General features: G+C 41.7%; 1 protein-coding gene across 1 annotated transcript in view; it reads left to right on the top strand.

Moving 5' to 3' along the window:
* The window catches only part of KIAA0930 (KIAA0930 ortholog), a 2,167,533-nt gene that overhangs the window by 1,598,970 nt on the left and 547,338 nt on the right, over positions 1 to 21,225 (top strand). Inside the window, exon 6 of the mRNA XM_044087231.1 lies at positions 16,301 to 16,441. Coding sequence (XP_043943166.1) covers positions 16,301 to 16,441 — 141 coding nt within the window. The remainder of the gene's footprint in view (positions 1 to 16,300; positions 16,442 to 21,225) is intronic.

Below are 21,225 nucleotides of genomic sequence, written 5' to 3'. Positions count from 1 at the left end.
TGAGCCTTGCCTAAAAAAGGCACTATGGGGGTGGCAAGAGCCTTTGCCAATATCCAAAAGCCCAGTGGTGACAGGTGCAAGCCGTCCCTAGCGAAGCAACGTGGCTTGTCGAGCATGTCATCCCAGGCTGACAGACACTGGATCCCCTTTGAATGACACCAAAATTTTAGCCAATTGTTAAAATCGATCATTTGGTCTTTGTACTGTGGCATCATTCTAGGTGAGGGTAAGATGCTGCCCAAGGTCAGGGTCATACCAGCCTGGGCTATATGATCAGAGAGCTCCTCTATGTCTCCTTTCATGTAGTCCAGGGAGGTACGTCTCAGGTCATTCACACCAGCATGTACAATGACTGAGTCATATTTGTTTTTGCTTTGGAGTGACCTGAGTGCTTGCGTTGTGTCGGATCCTAGCACCCAACAGGCAGCTCAATATGACCTTCTCTTTATTCAGCCTGGTGAGCGGGACGTCAGTGTGTCTGACAATAGAGTCACCTATAACAAGAGTATCAGGTGTGTTATTCAGCCTTAAGGGCTGAGGCTGCTTGGCACACTGACTTTTATGGGTTATGTGTTGTGTGTGTTTTGTTTTGAGGTAGCGTTTGCTTGGATGTCTGCTTTGGAGGTCTCTGTTGCTTAGGTAGATTTTTATTTAGATCCTCCGAGTATGTTTTTGTGTATTTATGTGTTTGGTTCGCTGATGTGGTGGGACTATGTGATACTGGAATTGTGTTGTGTGAGGTTACCTTCTCCTCCTGACTGGTTTCACCAGTTTTGAGATGAGAGAGCTCAGCCTCCAGTTTGGCTAAATAGTTGCATCTCTCACATATATTTGAACCTGTTTGGAGGAGGAGAGGGTTGTCCGTGTACATGAGACAGTTGTAACATTGCCTCAAAATTCCCAGATTCACCAGCTGGACTGGAGAGGAAACCATTGACTGACCTTTGGACATGCTAGAGTAATAGGGAAACTGAATTTAAGATGGACCAATAGAGGACAGGGTAATCGTAGAGAGTATAAGAGTAAGTAGTGCTTATGGTTTAATAGTGCTAACTTGTAGGATTACTTAATTGGACCAGTGAAGGGCCTTAGAATGAGAATATGGTGTTTAAATTGAGAGATAGAGCAGTTCTAAGGGAAAAAGTGACGAGCAGACTTTGTGGAGCCAGGAATAGTTTAAACCTAATTAGGCGGCGCTGCCCGCTGTTGCGCTATGCTCAAAAACGTGCAAAACTGCTCAAAAGAGGGTTTTAAGAGAGGAAGATGAAGGAGTTTTGGAATTGACCCAGAATGGCCAATAAAACTACAGTTTCAAGTCAGTAACCACTCCCATAGGGGCAGGCAGGCTGCTCAATGTTTTTCACTGCCACTGATCAACAGAGAGACTTTCCTTTAGCCCAAGCAAAAAATGGCCTCACAGAAACTTACAAACAGTTCAAGAACAGCAAGCCTGTAACTGAACTTTTTTAAATCTCAGAAAAGTGGGAAAAAAGCAAGATTTTTTTTTGTTTTTGTTTTTTCAGAGATAGCAGAGGTTAACAAGTATCAACAAGTTATAACAGTGCAGTAAATGACCCCACACAAGAGTGCTAGGCCAAAGACCGATAAAATGAAGTTTTGAGAAAAAATGATTTTAAAAATAAGTGCAAACAGGAAATTCAGTAAACAGCTCTAGGTTGTGCTCTAAATACAGTTACTAATGCAGAAATCAAATTTAACAAACCAGAAAATGCTCAAAATAGGCGGCTATGCAGAAAAACTTAGCAAATAAACAGAGGAAAAATACAAAGTCTCAAACGTGGCTCCTTTCTTCTCTCAGCGTTTTCTCCTCTTGGTGGGTGCTTCACCAACAGCCAACAAGCCTGAAAAGATGCCAAAACCACAAGGCAACCAGGTTTTAAGAGAGGAAGATGAAGGAGTTTTGGAATTGACCCAGAATGGCCAATAAAACTACAGTTTCAAGTCAGTGACCACTCCCACAGGGGCAGGCAGGCTGCTCAATGTTTTTCACTGCCACTGATCAACAGAGAGACTTTCCTTTAGCCCAAGCAAAAAATGGCCTCACAGAAACTTACAAACAGTTCAAGAACAGCAAGCTTGTAACTGAACTTTTTTAAATCTCAGAAAAGTGGGAAAAAAGCAAGATTATTTTTTTGTTTTTTTGTTTTTTCAGAGATAGCAGAGGTTAACAAGTATCAACAAGTTATAACAGTGCAGTAAATGACCCCACACAAGAGTGCTAGGCCAAAGACAGATAAAATGCAAGTTTACCCTGGATCCTTCTGATGCAGCACCTACAGCTACTATGGACCAAAGGTTAGCCATGTACTCTGGGGCTGCTGAAATCCTTTCAGTGTGCAAGGGAGAGTTACTCTAGTCAGCCCTGGGAGAGGGAACAGGACTGGTTTCCCTGTTGTGTCAGAATGCTGTGCCCATTAATGGGGAAGCAGCTGCTACAATTACTAACACAGTTGACTCCATTTTTCCTGTCAAAAAGATGCAGAAAACCAAGCATCCATGTGCTCCTCCGAAAATTTCTTTGGATAGGAATGGTTTATTGGGTCTGCCTCAGGGTTTAAATCAAGCTATTGATCCTTCTTTTTAACTAGTTTCTGGTAAAATAAAAGATTCTTCTTTTCCTGAAGAGATTCAAGATTCTGAATCTGAACAGGAGGATGCAAGGGACAGATACAGTTTATTTATTTCAGGTTTCCAATTCAGACTCGAGAGGAGAGCTCAGTTTCTGTTGCTTCCTGTGGGGGCTTCTCTTTCTCTGAAACTGTTGCTGGATTATGCATGTGTTTTCAATGGGAGAGCACTGAGGTTTCTCAATCCCTCCGAAAATACTATGAGTTGTTACAGAAGGATTTTCCAGAATCCACACTCATTCTTCCTGTTCTGCCAGCTTTAAAGAAATGGTGTGCATGCAGTTTTCCTGATAGTCAGCCAGCTGCCCTTAAAAGGCAGATAGGATGTATAAAGTTCCTCAGTGAAGTCCAGGTTACCAAGGACAAAAGAGCTTAATCTTACTTAAAATTAATTGGATGTTACTTCCCGCCTGGTAATAATATATCCAAACTCGCTTGGTCCAACTGGCATAAAGCAAAACAATCAACTCAAAACAGACATACCTATAACTGGGAAACAAATCAAAAAATTATCAGAACAGACAAAATAAACTACTGCCATAACATACAAATGAAACAGCAATATAATCCTAGAAATTTTTGGACAGCTATTTATAGCGTTCTTCAGCCAGGTAAATCCAAGACTCATTACCCTACTGCTCCCGACACCTCAACTAATATTTCCACCCAATTTAACAAATTCTTGACTGAATCCATACTTGTACTTAAAAATTATCAAAGTTTTCCTGACCCAAATGAATACTACAAACACCTTACTAATGAAAAACAGCTTTAACTTTCAACCTGTCTCTGTAAACTTGATTAAAAAATTACTCAAAAAGCTAAAATCAACCTTACTAGCTGCAGATGAACGCCCAGCTGAATTTTTAAAAATTGCCACTGATGTAATAGTATATCCAGTACCCAACCTTATCAACCGCTTCATATCCGAAAAACTAGTCCCAGACCTCTGGAAGGTCCCACATGCTATTCCCCTTCATAAAGGGGGCAGCTCAAAAGAACTAACAAATTACCGCCCCGTAACCATACTGTCTCCTCTCTCAAAATTTATGGAAAGGTGTATTCACATACAAATTATGGAACATCTCAACTCACAAAAACTGCTCACTAACATACAACATGGATTCAGGCCTTACCATAGAGCTACCACTGCTCTCATGTCATTCACTCACATAGTTAATGGGCATAGAAATAATGGCTAATACGTTTCAGCCCTCATCCTAGATCTTTCCAAGGCCTTTGACATGGTTAACCATAACAAGCTCATAAAAGCTCTGTCAGAGCTAAATCTTAGCCAATCCACTATGGCATGGCTTCATAGCTACCTAACAGGGAGGCAGCAGGCAGTTAAATGGTATCAGGAGCTATCACCACTGCTCCTGTAACAATAGGTTTTCCACAAGGCTCCATTCTTGTTTACTATATTCACCAATAAACTTTACACCTTTACTCTCCACTCCTCTGTCATCCAGTATGCAGACAACTCTACATTAGTCTGTGCCCAGACTCTAGAATAGATTGCCCATACATGTCAAGCAGAGTGCTTCTTTGGCCCTCTTCAAAAGGAACCTTGACGATTGGATGGGAGAAAGGAAATTCACCCCAGGGATCACGTCAGTTGCCCTGCTAGACAGGGGTCCAGGGAAGTAAATACTGTGCAAGAAATAGCCAGGGAATTGTTATGGCTAGGCTTGTACAGGCCCTAGGGCTGATAACCTAGTACCAACCTATGAACCTAAACCTATGAGCATTCTCTTCCTCCCAGGAACTACACAGGCAAACTCAAGCTTCCTTTCTCTCTGTTGAATCTTGGCCACTTTGTTGAATCCACTGAGCACTAACTGATACTCAACCAGAATAAAACAAAACTTATCTTCCAACCCACACAACATACCAATCCTCACCTCTCATTCAACATCATATCCAGTAATAAAACCTTTGTATCTCCTGTTACCCACACAAAGCTGCTTGGCATGGTGATTGACTGTAACATGAAATCTGATATCCATGTCTCTCTCACCATAAAGAAAGTCCACAAAAAACTAGGTACTCTATACAGGAACAAACAATCGGACCGCTATTGCACGTACACACCTCATCTCCACACTACTCTGACTTAAAATAAGCCTGCTGTAATAAAATAGCCAAATTCACTACCAACAATACTTACAGATCACAACACTGTCTAGCTCTCAAACAGCTCAGTTGACTTGAACTTCCCCACCTACTGCTGTATAATCAACTTACCCTGTCACACAAAATTCTACGTCATCCCAAGAAAACCCCTTCACTATAAGACCCGATAACTCCATACTCCTGTTCCAGAAACCTCCGCTCCACTAAAAAGCTTCTTCTCAAAGTAATTAAAGATAATAATGCTGCTAGTTTATCCCTCTGCTCTAATTCAATTGCCAAACAATGGAATAAACTTCTCCCTCTCATCACAACTATAGCTTTCATACATGAATTTAAAAAGTCCTTAAAATCACATTTGTTGAACTCATGGCTGTGCAACTGTGACAACCCAGGCTAATGACTAGGACCCCTCCTTTCTCTTACTCTGTCTCCTCATTTTTCTACTTGTCAGTCACACCTTCATCCCATGCTACTTGTCTCCTCACATCTCGTATATCAACCTAGCTGCACCTTACCCTTTCTGTACTTACTGATAGCTGCTAAAAAGTAACAACTACTTTATTTTCTGATGAAACCAATATTTTAAATTGTAGGTTCTATTATATAGTTTTATATCATAGGTTAAATAATGCTACTTGACATTTATGTACGATACTGTATGAGTGCAGATTGATGATTATTTGTATGTGTAATTGTGGACATTAATGTGTGATACTAAATGTTATTTGTGGAGCTTTTCTCCCCGGGCCTCTGCTGAAAAAGGACCAATGTCCATTCGAACTTTCCTGGTGACCAAATCTAAAATAAAATAATAAATAAATAACCGTTTTACAATAAAGTTGTTTGGTGGTTGCAGCTCCAAAGTCTTCACCTCCATTTTTGTTTTTCTAAAGTTCCTCAGTCATTTTATACACTATTCTCAGAACCTCCCAAATGATATTAAAAAAAGAGATTTTAAATTCTCCCTTGGCTAGAGATTCAGTGTTTGGCCCCTCTGCTGCAAAGGTTATCACAAAGTGTAGTGAAAGGGGAAAGCCGCCCATCTCTTCCAAATTGTCTAAGGGATTTTCTATCTCTTCATCCAGTTTTGGCAAAAAAAAAAAAATAGAATAAGTCTTAATAACTATTCAAGAAACCTTATGACCCCCTTCCACCCTGGCCTCTTTTTTCTTAAGAGTCTAAATCTCTGTTCTTCTGTTTGGCAGCAGATTTTTTTCAGACATATAAGTTCTGAAATCATTGTTCAAGATTACAGATGGCAGTGGGAGGAAATTCCTCCTTTTCAGGGGATCATTCCTTATCCTCCAGATCAGACTGTTTTGTTTCCACCTGTTGGTCATCCCATGCTGTCCCAAAAAGTGACAGAACCAGTTCCTCCTTTCCAGGTGAAGAAATGTATTTATTCAAGGATGTTCCAAGTGTCAAATGAAGGAAGTGCTCGGAGAGCAATTATTGCCCAAATTCAAAATGATATCACTTCACATCCTGTTACCTCTTCTTCCTATCTCAAGTTTCCTGGTAACACCAAACTTAAAAGATGCTTATCATCACATATGTATTCATCCAGACTTCAGATTTTTCTTAAGGTTTTGTGTGTCTGGATCACATTATTAATTCTCTGCCCTACCAACTGGACTCTCCACTGCACCAAGTGTGTTCATAAAGTGTATCTCTGTTTATAACTCATTACAGGGTACTGGGTATCCATATTTTTATATATTTATATTATTTGCTTATCTTTGCAGAGTCTTTCAAAGTGTCTGGAATCTCTGTCTTGAGTGAGTGACCTCTTACACAAGATGGGATTCCAAGAGAACATTCAAAAGTCATTTTTAACTCCACACAGAATTGTGTCCCTGGGATGTCAATTAGACACATAAGCTTTTCTTCCACTAGACAAAAATAGATCTTTATTCAGATCTGTTTCTAAGGTTTTCCACTCAGACTCTAGTTACTGTGAGGGAATACCTCAGAATTTTGGGTCTTATGGCATACATGATTCTCATGATACCCATGGCAAGACTCCACATGAGAAAGATACAGAGGTATCTTCAGTCTCTTTGATCACAGCATCAACACACTTTATCTTTTCAAATCCGAGTGCTGAGGTTTGTCAGAAGAGAAATATTTTGGTAGAAATAACAGATATCCTTAAGTCCAGGTCTTCCCTTCTCCCTCCCTACTTCAAAGGAGTTAGTCACCACAGATGCTTCAGACTTTGCTTGAGGAGCAGTTTCAGGAGGGGTAAACATGTGGGACACCAAGGACAGATGCAGACACATAACTATCCTTGCCCTGATTAAGGCACTCAACTTTCTGAACCATCTTTGGTCCCTGGGACCTCTTGAAGTGGTTACAGAGAGTACCACAGTCATATGGTACATCACAAGCAGGACGGAACTAAGTTGTACCCCCTTTGAAAACTAGCCATCTTAGCTTGAAATATAGCTTCACAGCACAATGTCATTGTGTTAGAGCAAAATTATGTGGCAGACAAGCTGAGCAGGACCAGGGCAGACCCTCATGAATGGTAACTAGATCAAGTGGTCTTCCAAGATTTGATCCGTCTATGGGGAGCTCCTCAGTTGCCTCCTGTCCGAACAATCAACTGGCAATATTCTGTTCCAGGACTCCATGCAAAAAGTTGTAGAAGACAGATGCCTTTCTTTTCCTTGGACAGAAAAGTTCCTGTATGCTCTTCCACCCCTTCCACTAATATCCAGGTTACTTCTGAAGATTAAGAAGGAATCCCCCAAGATCACTGCAGTGACTCCCTTCTGGTCCAAGCAACAGTGGTTCACCCTTCTTTTGGAAATGGCCATGGGCAATTACCTCAAACTTCCTCAAAGACTGAATCTACTCACACAAGAACAGGGGTGTTTGATACACCCCAACATCAGTCATCTTCAGTTCACTGCCTGGGTGGCAGGGGCTTATTTCCTTTTAGGCACCTGTTTACTGAGGAGGTGTAACAGGTATTAATGGAGGCATGAATGCCTGCTACTAGAAAATCATATATTAGCAAACGGAAAATTTTTTTTAGCTGGTGCCAACAACATGTCCAGCACCCATTTAGGACTAGTTGCTTTCTGTTTTTCCAATATTTGTGTGAGTTACTGTCCTATGGCTTTTCTTATTCCTCTGTCAGGGTTTATTTGTTGTCCATGTACCCCCTCTTTCAATGCAGTCTCGTATAAAAATGTTCTTGAAAGGAGATGTTCTTCATGTTTCACTGTTGCAGTCAGTAAATTTGGGTAATCTGCTGACAGGTTGCCCTCAGTTGGCCCGATTAACAAAGTCTTGGGTCCTGCGTCAGTTGCTGTCCCTTCTTCCATGACGTCAGGTCGTCAAGGGTATAAAACATGCAGCCGACGCCATTACATCAGTCTTTCTTGCTGCGCAGTGCCTGAAGCAGAAGCAGTTCGCAAGTGCCGTTCGGCCGACTCCTGAAATTTTCATTTTCTAGTTTCAGAACCAAAGTCTTCAACTAAAAGCTAAGTACCCCATTGGGGAAACTTTTTCTTGCTCCTTACCGATGTCAGGAAAAGTTAATAATTGTATTACTTGTGGGAAGCAAATACCTCATAAGGATTTTCATTTAACCTATATTCCTTGCCTAGGCCCTGACCACAACGTGCCTTGCTGTCGGTTTTGTGCTAAATTTAATCAACGCACTATTAAACTTTGGTATATTTTTCCTTCTAAATATTTTGGCTCAAGATTTAACTATCCAGGAATGTCGTTGGTTAGCAATCCGACTACCGTAATACCTAAAAAATGCAAAGAAAAAGACAGAGACAGACCGTCGTGGTCCAAAACCGACGATGAAGCTTCTCCTAAGCCAGTCGCCGGTACTCAGTGAGGCGCTTTCGCAGCCCCTGATACCCACTACTTTTGATTCGCAGGCCTCTACTGAAACCCATTCAGAGTCCGGTATGCTATGAGATACTTAAGTATTGAACCCGCCGGATGTCTCTACCTTAGATGGGTCCGGAGCTGCTGAGCAGGCACCGGCTTCTGAGGGTGTTTTCTGGCCTAAAGATTTGTATATTAAACCAACGCCATCTTCAAAACTAAGGCCAAAATCTACTTCTGTGTCTAAAAAAATTATGCTTGGGCCACGTGTACAAGCCCCAGTGCCTAAAAAACAAATGATCAAAATGGCTGAGGATTTAATTACCTTGATCAGGGGTACCCATCCCCCTCCAGCTAAGAGGCCTAGGCAAGGCACTGACTATGAATCTTCAGTTCAGGTTTCTATTTCTTCTTTTGCCTCTTCTGATCAGGAATTATCTATTCTCACTTATGAGGACACTGATGCAGAAGATTCCATCCCTTCTGCTTCTCCTCCTGAGGATTTTTCTTTTGGAGAAACTTTGCATACTTTAAGGGAACACTTTCACTGGGAGAGTCAGGATTTCTCAGAATCTAAAAAGAGACTTAGGGATTTCCTTCTTCTGCCACAGCATAGGCCTTTGGCTGTACCTCCTGTTCTGGACATTGTTGATGATGTTTTCTCAGAATCCAGTATGGCTCCTGATTCCCTGCCTCCAACTCCTAGTAAGCCAGACAGATATTACAGGGTTCCTGACTCCCACAAATTCCTTTTTAAAAACCCTACTGTTGACTCCAAAACCATTTCTCAGGGTCCCAAGGGCATTAAGGCTTCTACTGCTATAATCCTACCCCTTCTGATAGAGATTACAGGGCACTGGATAGATGGGGTAAGAAGGTTTACACATCTGCAACCTTGGCAATTGGGGCTTTAAACTGTCAATTTCATATGCTTAAACATCAACAGCATGTCATGGGCTTACTTAAACAGAAAATTATGTTGATTTCTGACTCTGTGGAAAATAGAGTTGCAGGATTTTTTGCATTCAGCTGAACAAGTTGGAAAACATACTTTGCAATGTTGTTTTGATTCCTTGGAGGCCTCTTGCAGGGCTGCTGTGACTGGATCTGTGATAAGAAGGCATGCTTGGCTCAAGGAGCAAAATCTGCCTGACCATGTTAAAGCAAAATTGTTGGATGCTCCTTTACAACAGGACAGTCTATTTGGTAATAAGGCAGAAGAAGTTTTGAAAAAGATGGAAGATAAAGCTAAATCTATGCAAACTGTAAACAATTTCCTACAAGTGCAGCTATCCAGGTTCAGTAGGCACTGGCCTACGAAGAACTGGTCCTTGCCAGTACCCACCAGAGCCGCTCAAGCCAAACCCAGACATTCCAAAGGCTCCGGGTTTCAGTCACAAGGGACTTATAGAACAAAGCAGTGGGGTGCTTCCACCTCCAAATATGGAAGTAACAAGGCACTTTCCTACGGTAAACAGTCTGAATGACTTTCCACTGCAATCACCAAGCACTTATCTTTTGGCCGCCCCTTTGGGGGGAAACTGGCACTTCATGCACGAAACTGGCATCTGATTACCCAGGACAAATGGGTTTTAAATATAGTATCCCAGGGATACAGATTTCATTTTTACACATTGCCAATCCCAAACGGATGGCCAGATCTGCCTCCAAATCGGTAGGCAGAGGCCCAGAAACAAGTTACGTCCCTCATGAATATGGGGGCTATTCAACTAGTACCAGAAAAGGAATTAGGGACAAGGTTTTCTTCAAGACTTTTCCTGGTACCCAGAAAAGACAAATCATGGCATCCAATTCTGGACTTATTCATTCTAAATACATTTCTGGACATTCCAAAATTCTAGATGCTGACTCTGCAACAGTTGCTACCTATGCTAGGCAAGGATGCCTGGTTGGTAACTCTAGACTTAAAAAGAGGCTTACCTGCATATCCAATCAGGGAATCTTGCAGAAGATACCTCTGCTTCAAAGCAGGCTATTTGCATTACCAATTCTCTGCACTGCCCTTTGGCTTATCTACTGCGCCCAGGGTCTTCACAAAGTGCCCGGCACCAGTAATTGCATTTTGCAGGCAGAGAAATATTCAAATTTATCCATACCTGGACAATTGTCTAATTCAGGCAGAAAACAAGAACACTCTTCTAAAACATATGGCATTTGTAAAAAGACTTCTAACTTGTCTAGGGTACACCATAAACGAAAATAAATCACAGCTGGTACCCTCTCAAATAATTACATTCCTGGATGCAAGCTTGAATACAATGGCCCAGATGACTTACCTTTCGCCAGTAAAACAAATTCAATTGATGACTTACTTCAAACAGGTGGCCACAAAAACCCAGCTATCTGCAAGACAAATTCTGCAGGCCTTGGGGTTCATGGCCTCCTGCATTCTAATAATTCCATATGCAAGACTGCATATGAGGAAACTTTAGTGGTACCTAAAAAGTTTATGGAGTCAACATTGTCACAGCCTGGAAACTGATTCCTATCATTCCTTGCCTGCAGCTAGAGTTCCTTTGGTGGGCAGAGGCCTGCCACCAAAACAAAAGACTGTCATTCATCCCACCCCCTGCTGCCCAAACCCTGGCTACAGATACATCAAATTATGCTTAGGGGGCGCATCTGGCAGGGAGATGCATTCAGGGCCAGTGGAGCCCAAATCAAATGCACCTACATATCAACCAGAAGGAGATGCTAGCTGTATAGAATGCTCTGACAGCCTTCAAGGACTTACTTCATCCAGGACAACTACTGATAAAGACAGACAACACCACAGTTATATAAACAAGCAGGGGGGTACCCATTCCTACCCTCTTTGCAGACTAGCCATGGCATTGTGGAACACGGCCTTGACTTATCAAATACATCTACAAGCTCAATTCCTGCCAGGAAAGCAAAATACTCTGGCCGACGAACTAAGCAGAAATCTTATGGACCCACACGAATGGAAACTGGATCCACAAATCTTCAGCATGTTGACACGCAAATGGGGGAGCCCAAACGTAAATCTTTTTACCTCACCCCAAAACTATCAGTTGGACAAATTCTGCACAAGAATTCATCACAAAAAAGCTTGGAAAGTGGATGCTCTATCCTTCAGCTGGAAAATCCTATCAGTCTATGCCTTTCTTCCTCTGCCTCTGCTCTCCAAGGTCTTACTAAAAGTCAGACAGGAAAGAAAACAAAAATGATTCTGATTGCTCCAGATTGGCCTCGCCAACACTGGTACCCACTTCTTCAGAATATGTCACACCTTCCCCCATGGTACCTGCCTCAGACACCTTACCTACTGTCTTAGCAGAACTATCAAATTCTGCACACTCAACTCCAAACTCTGAATCTTGCAGCATGGCTAATCAACTAATTTCACCAGTTACATCTCTCAGCAAACCTGTGATGGATGTCATTCTGGAGGCTAGAAGGCCTAGTACTAGAAAATCATATGCTGACAAATGGAAAATATTCTGTGCCTGGAATCAAGCACAAGGAATAAGCACAGAAATGTCCAATATTCCTCAGAATCTGCAATATTTAACTGAGATGCTTCACAGGGGTCTTTTTCCATAAAAATCCATGCCTCTGCCATTTCAGCTCATTACAACACAGAGCCTCCCCTCTTTTCTCATCCTCTGCTAAAGCAGTACCTCAGAGGGGCCAAAAATTTAAGAACTCCCAGGAGAGCACCAACTCCTGCATGGGACCTCAATTTTGTTTTGGAAAAACTCACTCTACCTCCTTTTGAGCCAGCTGCTACTGCAGACTTAAAATTTATCTCCTGGAAAACATCTTTCCTTTTAGCAGTCACTTCAGCTAGAAGGATTTCTGAATTACAGGCTCTTATGGCAGTGGAGCCTTTCATTATTTTTCATCCAGACAGGGTGGCTCTCAGGACCAGTCCATCTTTCATGCCTAAGGTGGTATCCAGTGTGGCTCTTAATCAGACCATTCATCTGCCAACTTTCTTTTCCAATCCACAGAACAAGGGTGAGCGGATTCTGCATTCATTGGATGTACACAGACAACTTAGATTCTACTTAAACAGGACAAAATCTCTAAGAGAACAACTATTGGTGGCATTTGCTGCAGGGGCTGAGGGAAAGGCTATTTCAAAGCAGACTACCTCCCCTTGATGAAGCCAGACTGCGTTGGGGCCAGTATATAGAGGTTTACTATATCATTATTGATGATTTCCATGATAATTCTTTCCATGGCTTTGCATATGGTCTTGCATATAGCTTGGTCTGCAAGACTATGGAGCGCATCATCATGGAACTCATTAACAGAGACATTGGGAACCTCCAAACACTGGACCCTACCCAGTTCGGCTTTGTTAAGGGCAGATCATGCCTCCTAAACCTGGTGGACTTCTTTGAGAAAGTTACCAAGGCTATAGACGAGGGAAAGGTGATACACACAGCCTACATAGACTTCGCTAAGGCCTTCGACACCATTCCCCATTCTGGTATTATAGAAAAGCTCACCAGCCTGAACATAAACCCCTACGTCACAAGATGGGTTGCCATCTGGCTCACGGACAGAACCCACATGGTGAGAGTTGCAGGAACTAGGTCCGACTCTAAACCGGCTACAAGTGGCGTTCCCCAGGGCACAGTCCTGGGACCCCTCCTGTTCGGCATATACTTCTCAAAGCTACAGGCAAGCACAGGAGGACTATGGCTGACCAAGTTCGCAGACGACTGCAAACTAGGGGCTATAATTGACTCTCCAGCTGACACAGCCATCCTCCAAAAGAGCCTCACCGAGACGGATACCTGGTGTCAAAATCATGGCCTCAAAATAAATGCCAAAAAGTGCATAGTCATCCCCTTTTGGAAAAAACAAAGTACCTACAAACTACCACATAGGTGGTAGTCCCCTAAATATGGAAGACGTAATAAGGTATCTGGGGACCCAAGTAGATAGTAATCTCACCTTTGATCACATTGCCAAAGTGGTTAGAAAATTCTTCTACGTGGCCCACCTAATCACAAAAGGGTTCGCATCCAGATCAAAAGAGGTCATTGTGCTCCTCTACTCATCAGACCCAGCATAGAGTACAACTCCCCATTTGGGATGTACCTTACAAGACACCTGCAACAGTTAGAAAGACCACAGAAGTACCTCATGCCTTCGGGCAGATAGCCTAGTACCTTCCTATGGACTTATGAGCCTATATAAGGCTAGAGAGACTTATGAGTCTGCAGTATCCAGAGTCTGTAGATGGCCCACCTTTGTGCAGACTGTTGCTGTTCTCTGTTCATGAGACACAGAGCCTGTTTTGAAGGCTACAGGTAAATAGCAATTCCAGAGGGCCTGATAGGTCATGTTTCATGCTATTTAGAAGGTATCCTGGGATATTGTCTGGGCCCATTGATGCAGTGTTCTTGACCTTAGGCAGAGTATCAAGGACCTGTTACCTAGTGATAACAGGGAGAGTTATATTTGATGGTATTTCCTGAGGGAAGTTTGAGGAGGATAGAGGGGGAAAGTTTGAGCTGAATTTGCTGGCCTGTAGGTTTGCTGTATCTTCTGGCTCAGTATAGTTGGCTCCATTTACAATGAGCTTTGCACACAATTGTGTATTGCCTTTGAGGTTGCGGACATAGCTAAAGAATTCCCTGTGGTTGTCCTTGGCCTGGGCGGCTAAATTTACCTCATATTTGGCTTTGGTAGACTTTGTCCTCTGAGTTATTTGTTTAGTTTGATGAGAGTGCTTTTATCTTGCTGGGTGCTGCATTTCCTAATTTTTGCCATGATTTTCTTCCTTCTGCTATACAGCCTATTGATTTTGTGATTCCACCAGGGTGGCTTGTTTTTTGTTAGTTTTGTACTTTTTCCTGGTTGGGTACAGCTGCTTCTGTGCAGCTACTAACATGCTTGTATAAGAATTCAGCAAGCAGTTCTGTATATGCAGCAGTGTTCTCAGGGCTTATGGGAGCTTCAAATTTTGTCAGGTTATCACTTTATAGCAGGAAGTTAGCCTTAGAGTAGTTATTGACTATTCCAGGATTAGCTGGGAGTCCAGGTTTTATTTTTACTTCAAAGGACACCATTTTGTGGTGTGACCTTACCGGAGGAGACAATACACTAGAGAGTGTGCAGCAGTCTGCCATATAAGTGAGTACCAGATCCAGTATGGTTCCACCCCTGGTTGGTGTATTGAGAATTTGGTCCAGGGAGTTTGTGTTCACAAAATCTAAGAATCTCTGTGCCTGTACATTTGGTGTTGTATAGGATTCCCAGTTAATAGTCGGGTAAATAAAGTTACCCATGTATATAGTATTGGGTTGGATGGTGAGTGTTTCCAATAAGTTTAATTACATGGTATGGGTTTTCTTGCTCATAGAGGGGAACGTATAGCTTGCATGGAAGTGATATTGGATTTTGCGTGTGGTAATTTGAACACGGGGTAGCTCAAATGCATTGTCCTGTTTAACCAGCCATAAGGAATATTTATTTTTTATGTCAATTGAGACACCTCCATCTTAAGTCTTTCCCTGTGTTTATAGTAGCTGGTCTAAATGTGTGGAAGGCATTATAACTTTGCACTGTCAGTGTGCTCTCTACATCTTTAAACCATGTCTCGGTGACTGCACAGACGTCATCATTCCCTAGGGTGAAGAGAGCTTCTAGGGAGTGGTGTTTTTTGTTTAGACTCCTAGCACTGAGCAGTAATACCTTGAGATTTTCTTGGTTTTGATTTGCTATGTCAGATGTTCTTTCAGTTTGACATTGCCTAAAAAAGGCACTATGGGGGAAGACAATGTTTTAGCTAATATTCAAATGCCTAGAGGGTAGAGGTGCAGACCATCCCTGGAAAAGCAGCGTGGTGTGTTGACAGTCTCCTTCCATGCTGACAAATATTGCAAACCCTTAGAATGACTCTAGAAACTAAGCCATTTATTAAAGCCATTCATTTTTTGTTCGTATTGTGGCATATCATTGGATAAACTAAAATGCTGCTCAGTGCTAGGCTCATACCAGCCTGAGGCACATATTCCAATAGCTCCATGATGTCTCTCTCCATATAGTCTAGGGAGGTATGTATCAGGTCATTTGCACCCACATGGACTATGACTGAGTCATACTAGTACTTGTGGTCCAATGACCTGAGTCTGTGCATAATGTGGCAGATCCTAGCCCCTGATAAGCAGTTCTTTTCTCTCTGTGAGATAGGGAATGTATCATTTTTTGCCGAAGAGACGTCTTGCCTAGGCTAGATGTACCATTTCCACTGTTGTTGCCAGCCTTTTGTATTCCCCCCCTTTTTTTGAGATACTAGTGCCATTACACTTGGAACATTTTACCTTTGGGGATCAAAGCCTAAAATATTGCACCCTTCCTGGTGCTGATAAAGTGCTGAGTGTCTGATCCCCAATTTGTCTGTTTTTGAAGTTATATCTGCTCAAGTAACCTATATAGGAGCCACAGCTGAGGTGGATGTAACTGGAAATGTGGGAATGAAAATAAAACAATGCTGGTGATGGTGTGGCCAGAAAGGGAAACGCCTTTTGGGGATTTTTTTTTTCTTTGCAATTTGTAAATGTAGTGATTATATCCTGTGAACAGCTTGAAAACATGGGTTGTCATTATATTGAAATAACCCTGAGTTTTGTTTTTTCTGTCATCTCTGTCTGCAGGTTTTCTACGATATGACGGTTGGGGAAGGAGAGATGGTCTGTGTAGAACTGGTTGCTAGTGACAAAAACAATTTTTTCCAGGGTGTCATCTTTCAGGGTTCCATACGCTATGAAGCACTCAAAAAAGTCTATGATAACCGGGTAAGCAAGTTATGTCTATTTTTTCACTCGCATCTTTCTGGAAAAGTGCAGAAAGAATACATTTTACAGAGCCTTTTCACATAGTATTTAAAGTGTATACCAAAGCTACACTGGTATTCTATGTAATTACTTAAATTATTTATTTAAGCACATTCTAATAAGACTGTTAAAGCTGTTGCTGTGACGGTGATATGGTTATTTTTGGTGATTGTTTTTACCATTGTTTATTGAACTCATTCATTAACAGTATATCATGAACCTAGAACCTAGTAGTTACTATAGAATTCAAGTAACAAATAAAGGACATGGACTTCAGCACCCCACTTAGCAAAGTTTGCTGTTTTGTTGAAACACAAATTTTCTCCTGCTCAGAGGCATAAGCCAACACATTTTACACTGTGAACCTCAGATTTGTACTGATTATTGTCAAGCAAGATAGACAAAACTAAGGCCTGTAAATGTCTTGTGTCTTTGTCTTTTCTCAAAATATGCAGAATTAATGTTTCAGTAATAAAATCACAGTTAACTCTTTTAGAATTATCAGAGTCAGAACTATATTTTGTTTGATGAATAAGCAGTTAAAGGACTATCCTAAGCAGTATGGTAGGGAAGGCCTTTACATATTCCATATTTAAGAAATGGATGTAGGGATTTTAGCTCTGCTACACTGGGACAAGCTTGGACAGTGGTAAGATATGAATATGTAGAAATTTCAACTGTGATTTTGTTAGACTGAGTAGAGTTTTAAATATAGTTCTTTTGTTTTAGGCTGTTTATTTTTACAGTCTGGATTCTGTTAATTTTGTTTGAAATTAGTAGTGAAGTGATGATTAAATCTGGAGTAGGTAACGGCAGCTCTTTGAAATTAAGCAAAACATCACAGCATTGTATGTTCTTTAGAAAAGGACTTGTTTCTGGGAGTTTTGGGGTGGTGTGTAGATGTGGGTATGAGATTCTGGGAATGTTGAGGGGCACAGGAAGTGACATGAGAGAAATTCATCCATTAGTAGATTGCGTATGTCCTGTGGGTTAGAGTGTTTGATATCAGTTACTATTAGCTCTGTAGTGTTCAGAGCATTGTTTCTAAGATTTTTAACATAATTAAAGAATGATTTGTGGTTGTCCTTTGCGTGGATGGCATTTTATTAATTTTACTGTGTTTTCTCTAAATCTGAAATTACAGGTATTAATTTAATGCATTTTACTGTTAGCACTACTTTTCAGTGGTTTTGGTACTGTGCCTTGTTATTTAAATCCATTTTAAGTAGGTTCTGTCATTTTTCTGCATTTGTACTATTTTTCTGTCTGAATTTGAATCCAAAAGCTGTTTTTCCATTGGTTTATTTAATTTCATTGCTCAGTTATATTGCTCTTTGTGCAGTGCCATGCAAACCTCTACTCTATAGACACAGCTACTTCAGTTGAAGTTTTACTCTTAGCAAAACTAACTTGAGCCATAATCAGTAAAAGGGTGCACTAAGGCACTACCCCCAAACTTAAGTACCAAGTTAATTTTTTAGCTGTTTCTACCTTGCTTACAGCCCTGCTGATATTTATTTATGTATTTTACTGCAAATGTTTTGTTATACTAATATTTAATATATACTAATATTTAATATACTGCACGCAAAACAATTTATTCAAACATGTCAAATATTGTGCAAATAAGTCTTGTATCCCATATTTCTATACTTTTGAACTAAAGAGAATGTCAGCCAACTTGCCTTCTCTCTTTGCCAGCCTCATAGCACTTGGTCTACTTAGGCAATGTAGCAATTGCCAGATGCTCACAGAAAGTGACGTATTGCTTACATTATCACAAACTGTCTCTTCAAGGCACAGATATTAGGCTATGATGGGAGGCATCACATTCACATTCACATACGAACAACTTCCCAATACTCTGTACAAAGACCTGGAAAATTATATGCTGAAAAAAAAAAATCATTGCCTAAGCTTCCTACGTCAAATAAGACTAGGACTCATTAGAAGTCAAGCACCACAGCACATACTACCACATCCATAGCTGGCAGTCACCAGAAAGAAACTGCACCAAAACCAAGTGCACATAAACCCTCTACTAATGCAAATGCACTGGTGATGGGTGACTCCATAGTCAGGCACACTGACTCCTCTCTAACAAGGCTGGACAAAGGAAGTGGAGTTTCAATATTTATCAAAGACATGCACACCTCCAGGCTGGTCAAATGGTATGATGCACAGGAGACACTCCAGGTGCAGTTAACTGTTGACAAAACACCTATTCAAATCATAGCTAGCTGCAGACCCCCAACCATGACACGGGATGCCCACTTCACCTATCTGGACTTACTTAAATCCATCAAGATTCAACCCTCTACCCTGAGCCTAGGTGACTCTAACTACCCAACCATAGAGTGGAATCTTTTGTAGCCCAAACATGAATGCCCAGAGATTCTTCAACTTTGTCAATGCCAATGCATTGGATCACCTGGTCGACACTCCTATGAGAGGTGAAAATATCCTGAACCTGGTCCTAACCAACATGAGTAGCCACTGTAACACCTCTACTGTGTCATCCTCCTTGGTAAGATCCAACCATAAAGCAATCACTTTTAAAGTAACCATCTCCCTTCAGGGTCAAATGAAAATCTTTTTCCAAAGCTGACTGCAATCTCCTCAGAGCAGCTATAAGCAGCTTCATAGCCACCGTTCCTTCAGTTGGAACTACTACTAATGTCTAAACCTACACCAAAAAACTATATGAGTACCTACATAGCTGTATGGACTCAGTATTACCTGACAGGACCAAATAATCTTGCTGAAGGAAGAGGAAACCTGTCTGGTGGAGAAGCAATAAACAAACTCTATAATAAAAGGAAAAAAAATTGCTGTCCAGGACCAAGAAGGAACGGGTGCTAAGTTGGAAGTAATCTCTCCTTTGTCTGAACAAGCAAATAAGGTCACTGGTGAAATCCTGTAAGGCTACCTTCGAATCCAAATTGGCCACATCCTCTAAGGACATTCACAAGGCCTTCTTCATATATGTCCACCATCTCAAAGGTAACACCCAAATCTGCTCTGAACTAATGTTCAGTAGCACCACATACACAAATGCCATAGATATCGCCAATCTCCTGGCAGACAGGTTCAGTGAAAACTTCACCCCCTGTCCCCCCATCAGTAATCCAGGGCATCTCCAGCACCTGACCCCCTCCCCTCATCACCAGGGATTAATCCTTAATCCCCTCTCAAAGGCAAAAAATACAGTCTCCACGGGATCTGATAACATCCCTGGCTGTATCCTGCATGAACTCGGGCATGAGCTTTCAGCTCCATTAGACACCCTATTCAACCAATGCCTGAGCACCGGCTTTGTCCCAGCTGAATTGATGACAGCCACTGTCATCCCTCTACACAAAGGTCGACCCAGGCAATTAAAGGCCCACCAGCCTAACTACAGTCAAAAGCAATCCAGTACAAACGAAGATAAAAATTATTAGGCTTTATTGTGGCAACTCATGTAGAATATCAAGCAAACCGGTTTTGGCTGAAGATTGAAGCATTCTTCAGTGCACCAAAAAAAGGAATTTTTTTGTTGCACTGAAGAAGGCTTCAATCTTCAGACGAATCCGGTTTGCTTGATATTCTACATGAGTTGCCACAATAAAGCCTAATAATTTTTATCGTCCTTTGTGCTGGATTGCTTTTGACTGTACAGATTATAATGGTATAATCCGTGCACTTTGTCTACCCTGCGTGGCTTTTGGACTGTCCACCAGCCTAACTAGCCTGATCTGCAAGGCCATGGGATGCATTATCATGGACCTTATAAACAAGGATATTGGCAACCTCCAAATGCTTGACCCCACACAGTTTGGTTTTGTCAAAGGGAGATTGCGCCTGTTAAACTTGGTCAACTTCTTTGAAATAGTCACCAAAGTCATGGACAAGGGCAAGACAGTGCACACTGCCTACTTTGACCTAGCCAAAGCCTTCGACACTATTCCCCCACTCAGGCATAATAGATAAACTCTTCCAGCTAGGCATCAACCCATATGTTACCAGATGGGTAGCTAACTGGCTCACTGATAGAGCCCACTTAAAGTAGGGAACCACCTCTAGTAGTAGACCCATAATGAGTAGTGTACCCCAAGGTTCGGTCTTGGGGCCTCTACTGTTTGGGATATACTTTTCTGAGGTGCAAGCCAAAACCAGCGGTCTGTGGCTGACCAAGTTTGCAGATGACTACAAGCTGGGCACTGTCTTAAATTCCCCCAGTGATGTGAACATCCTGCAAGAGGGCCTTACCCAAACTAATGACTGGTGCCAGAAGCATGGCCTCAAACTGAAAGCGAAGAAATGCATCATTATCCCCTTTGGGGAAAATGGCATCCCCACTAATTATCACATTAATAACATACTAAGCACACAATCAGTCATGAGGGACTTGTGCACCCAGGTTGATAGCAACCTGACTTTTGACCACCACATTGCCTCCATTGTACAGAAGGCTTTCTACATGGCCCACCTCATAAATATGGGTATTTCATCCAGGAACAAGGAAGTCATAACATCTCTGTACTCCTCTCTTATCAGACCCATTATAGAGTACAGGGCCCCTTTGGCATGTACCTTGCCAAGCACATGCAGCACTTGGAAAGACCGTAGATTTTCCTGACCAGGAAAATCCAGGGTCTCAAACACCTGACCTATACAGATAGGTTAAAAGCCCTGTCCTTCTACTAAGTCTCATACAGACTGCTCAGAGGTAACCTGTTGCTGACATACAAGGCCATCTCAGA

The sequence above is a fragment of the Protopterus annectens genome, chromosome 11.part0 (assembly GCF_019279795.1).
Source record: "Protopterus annectens isolate FY-2018-M chromosome 11.part0, PAN1.0, whole genome shotgun sequence".
Classification (NCBI taxonomy): Eukaryota; Metazoa; Chordata; order Ceratodontiformes; family Protopteridae; genus Protopterus; species Protopterus annectens.
The sequence above is the reverse complement of the archived record's forward strand: the minus strand, read 5'-3'. Positions and strand labels throughout refer to the sequence as shown.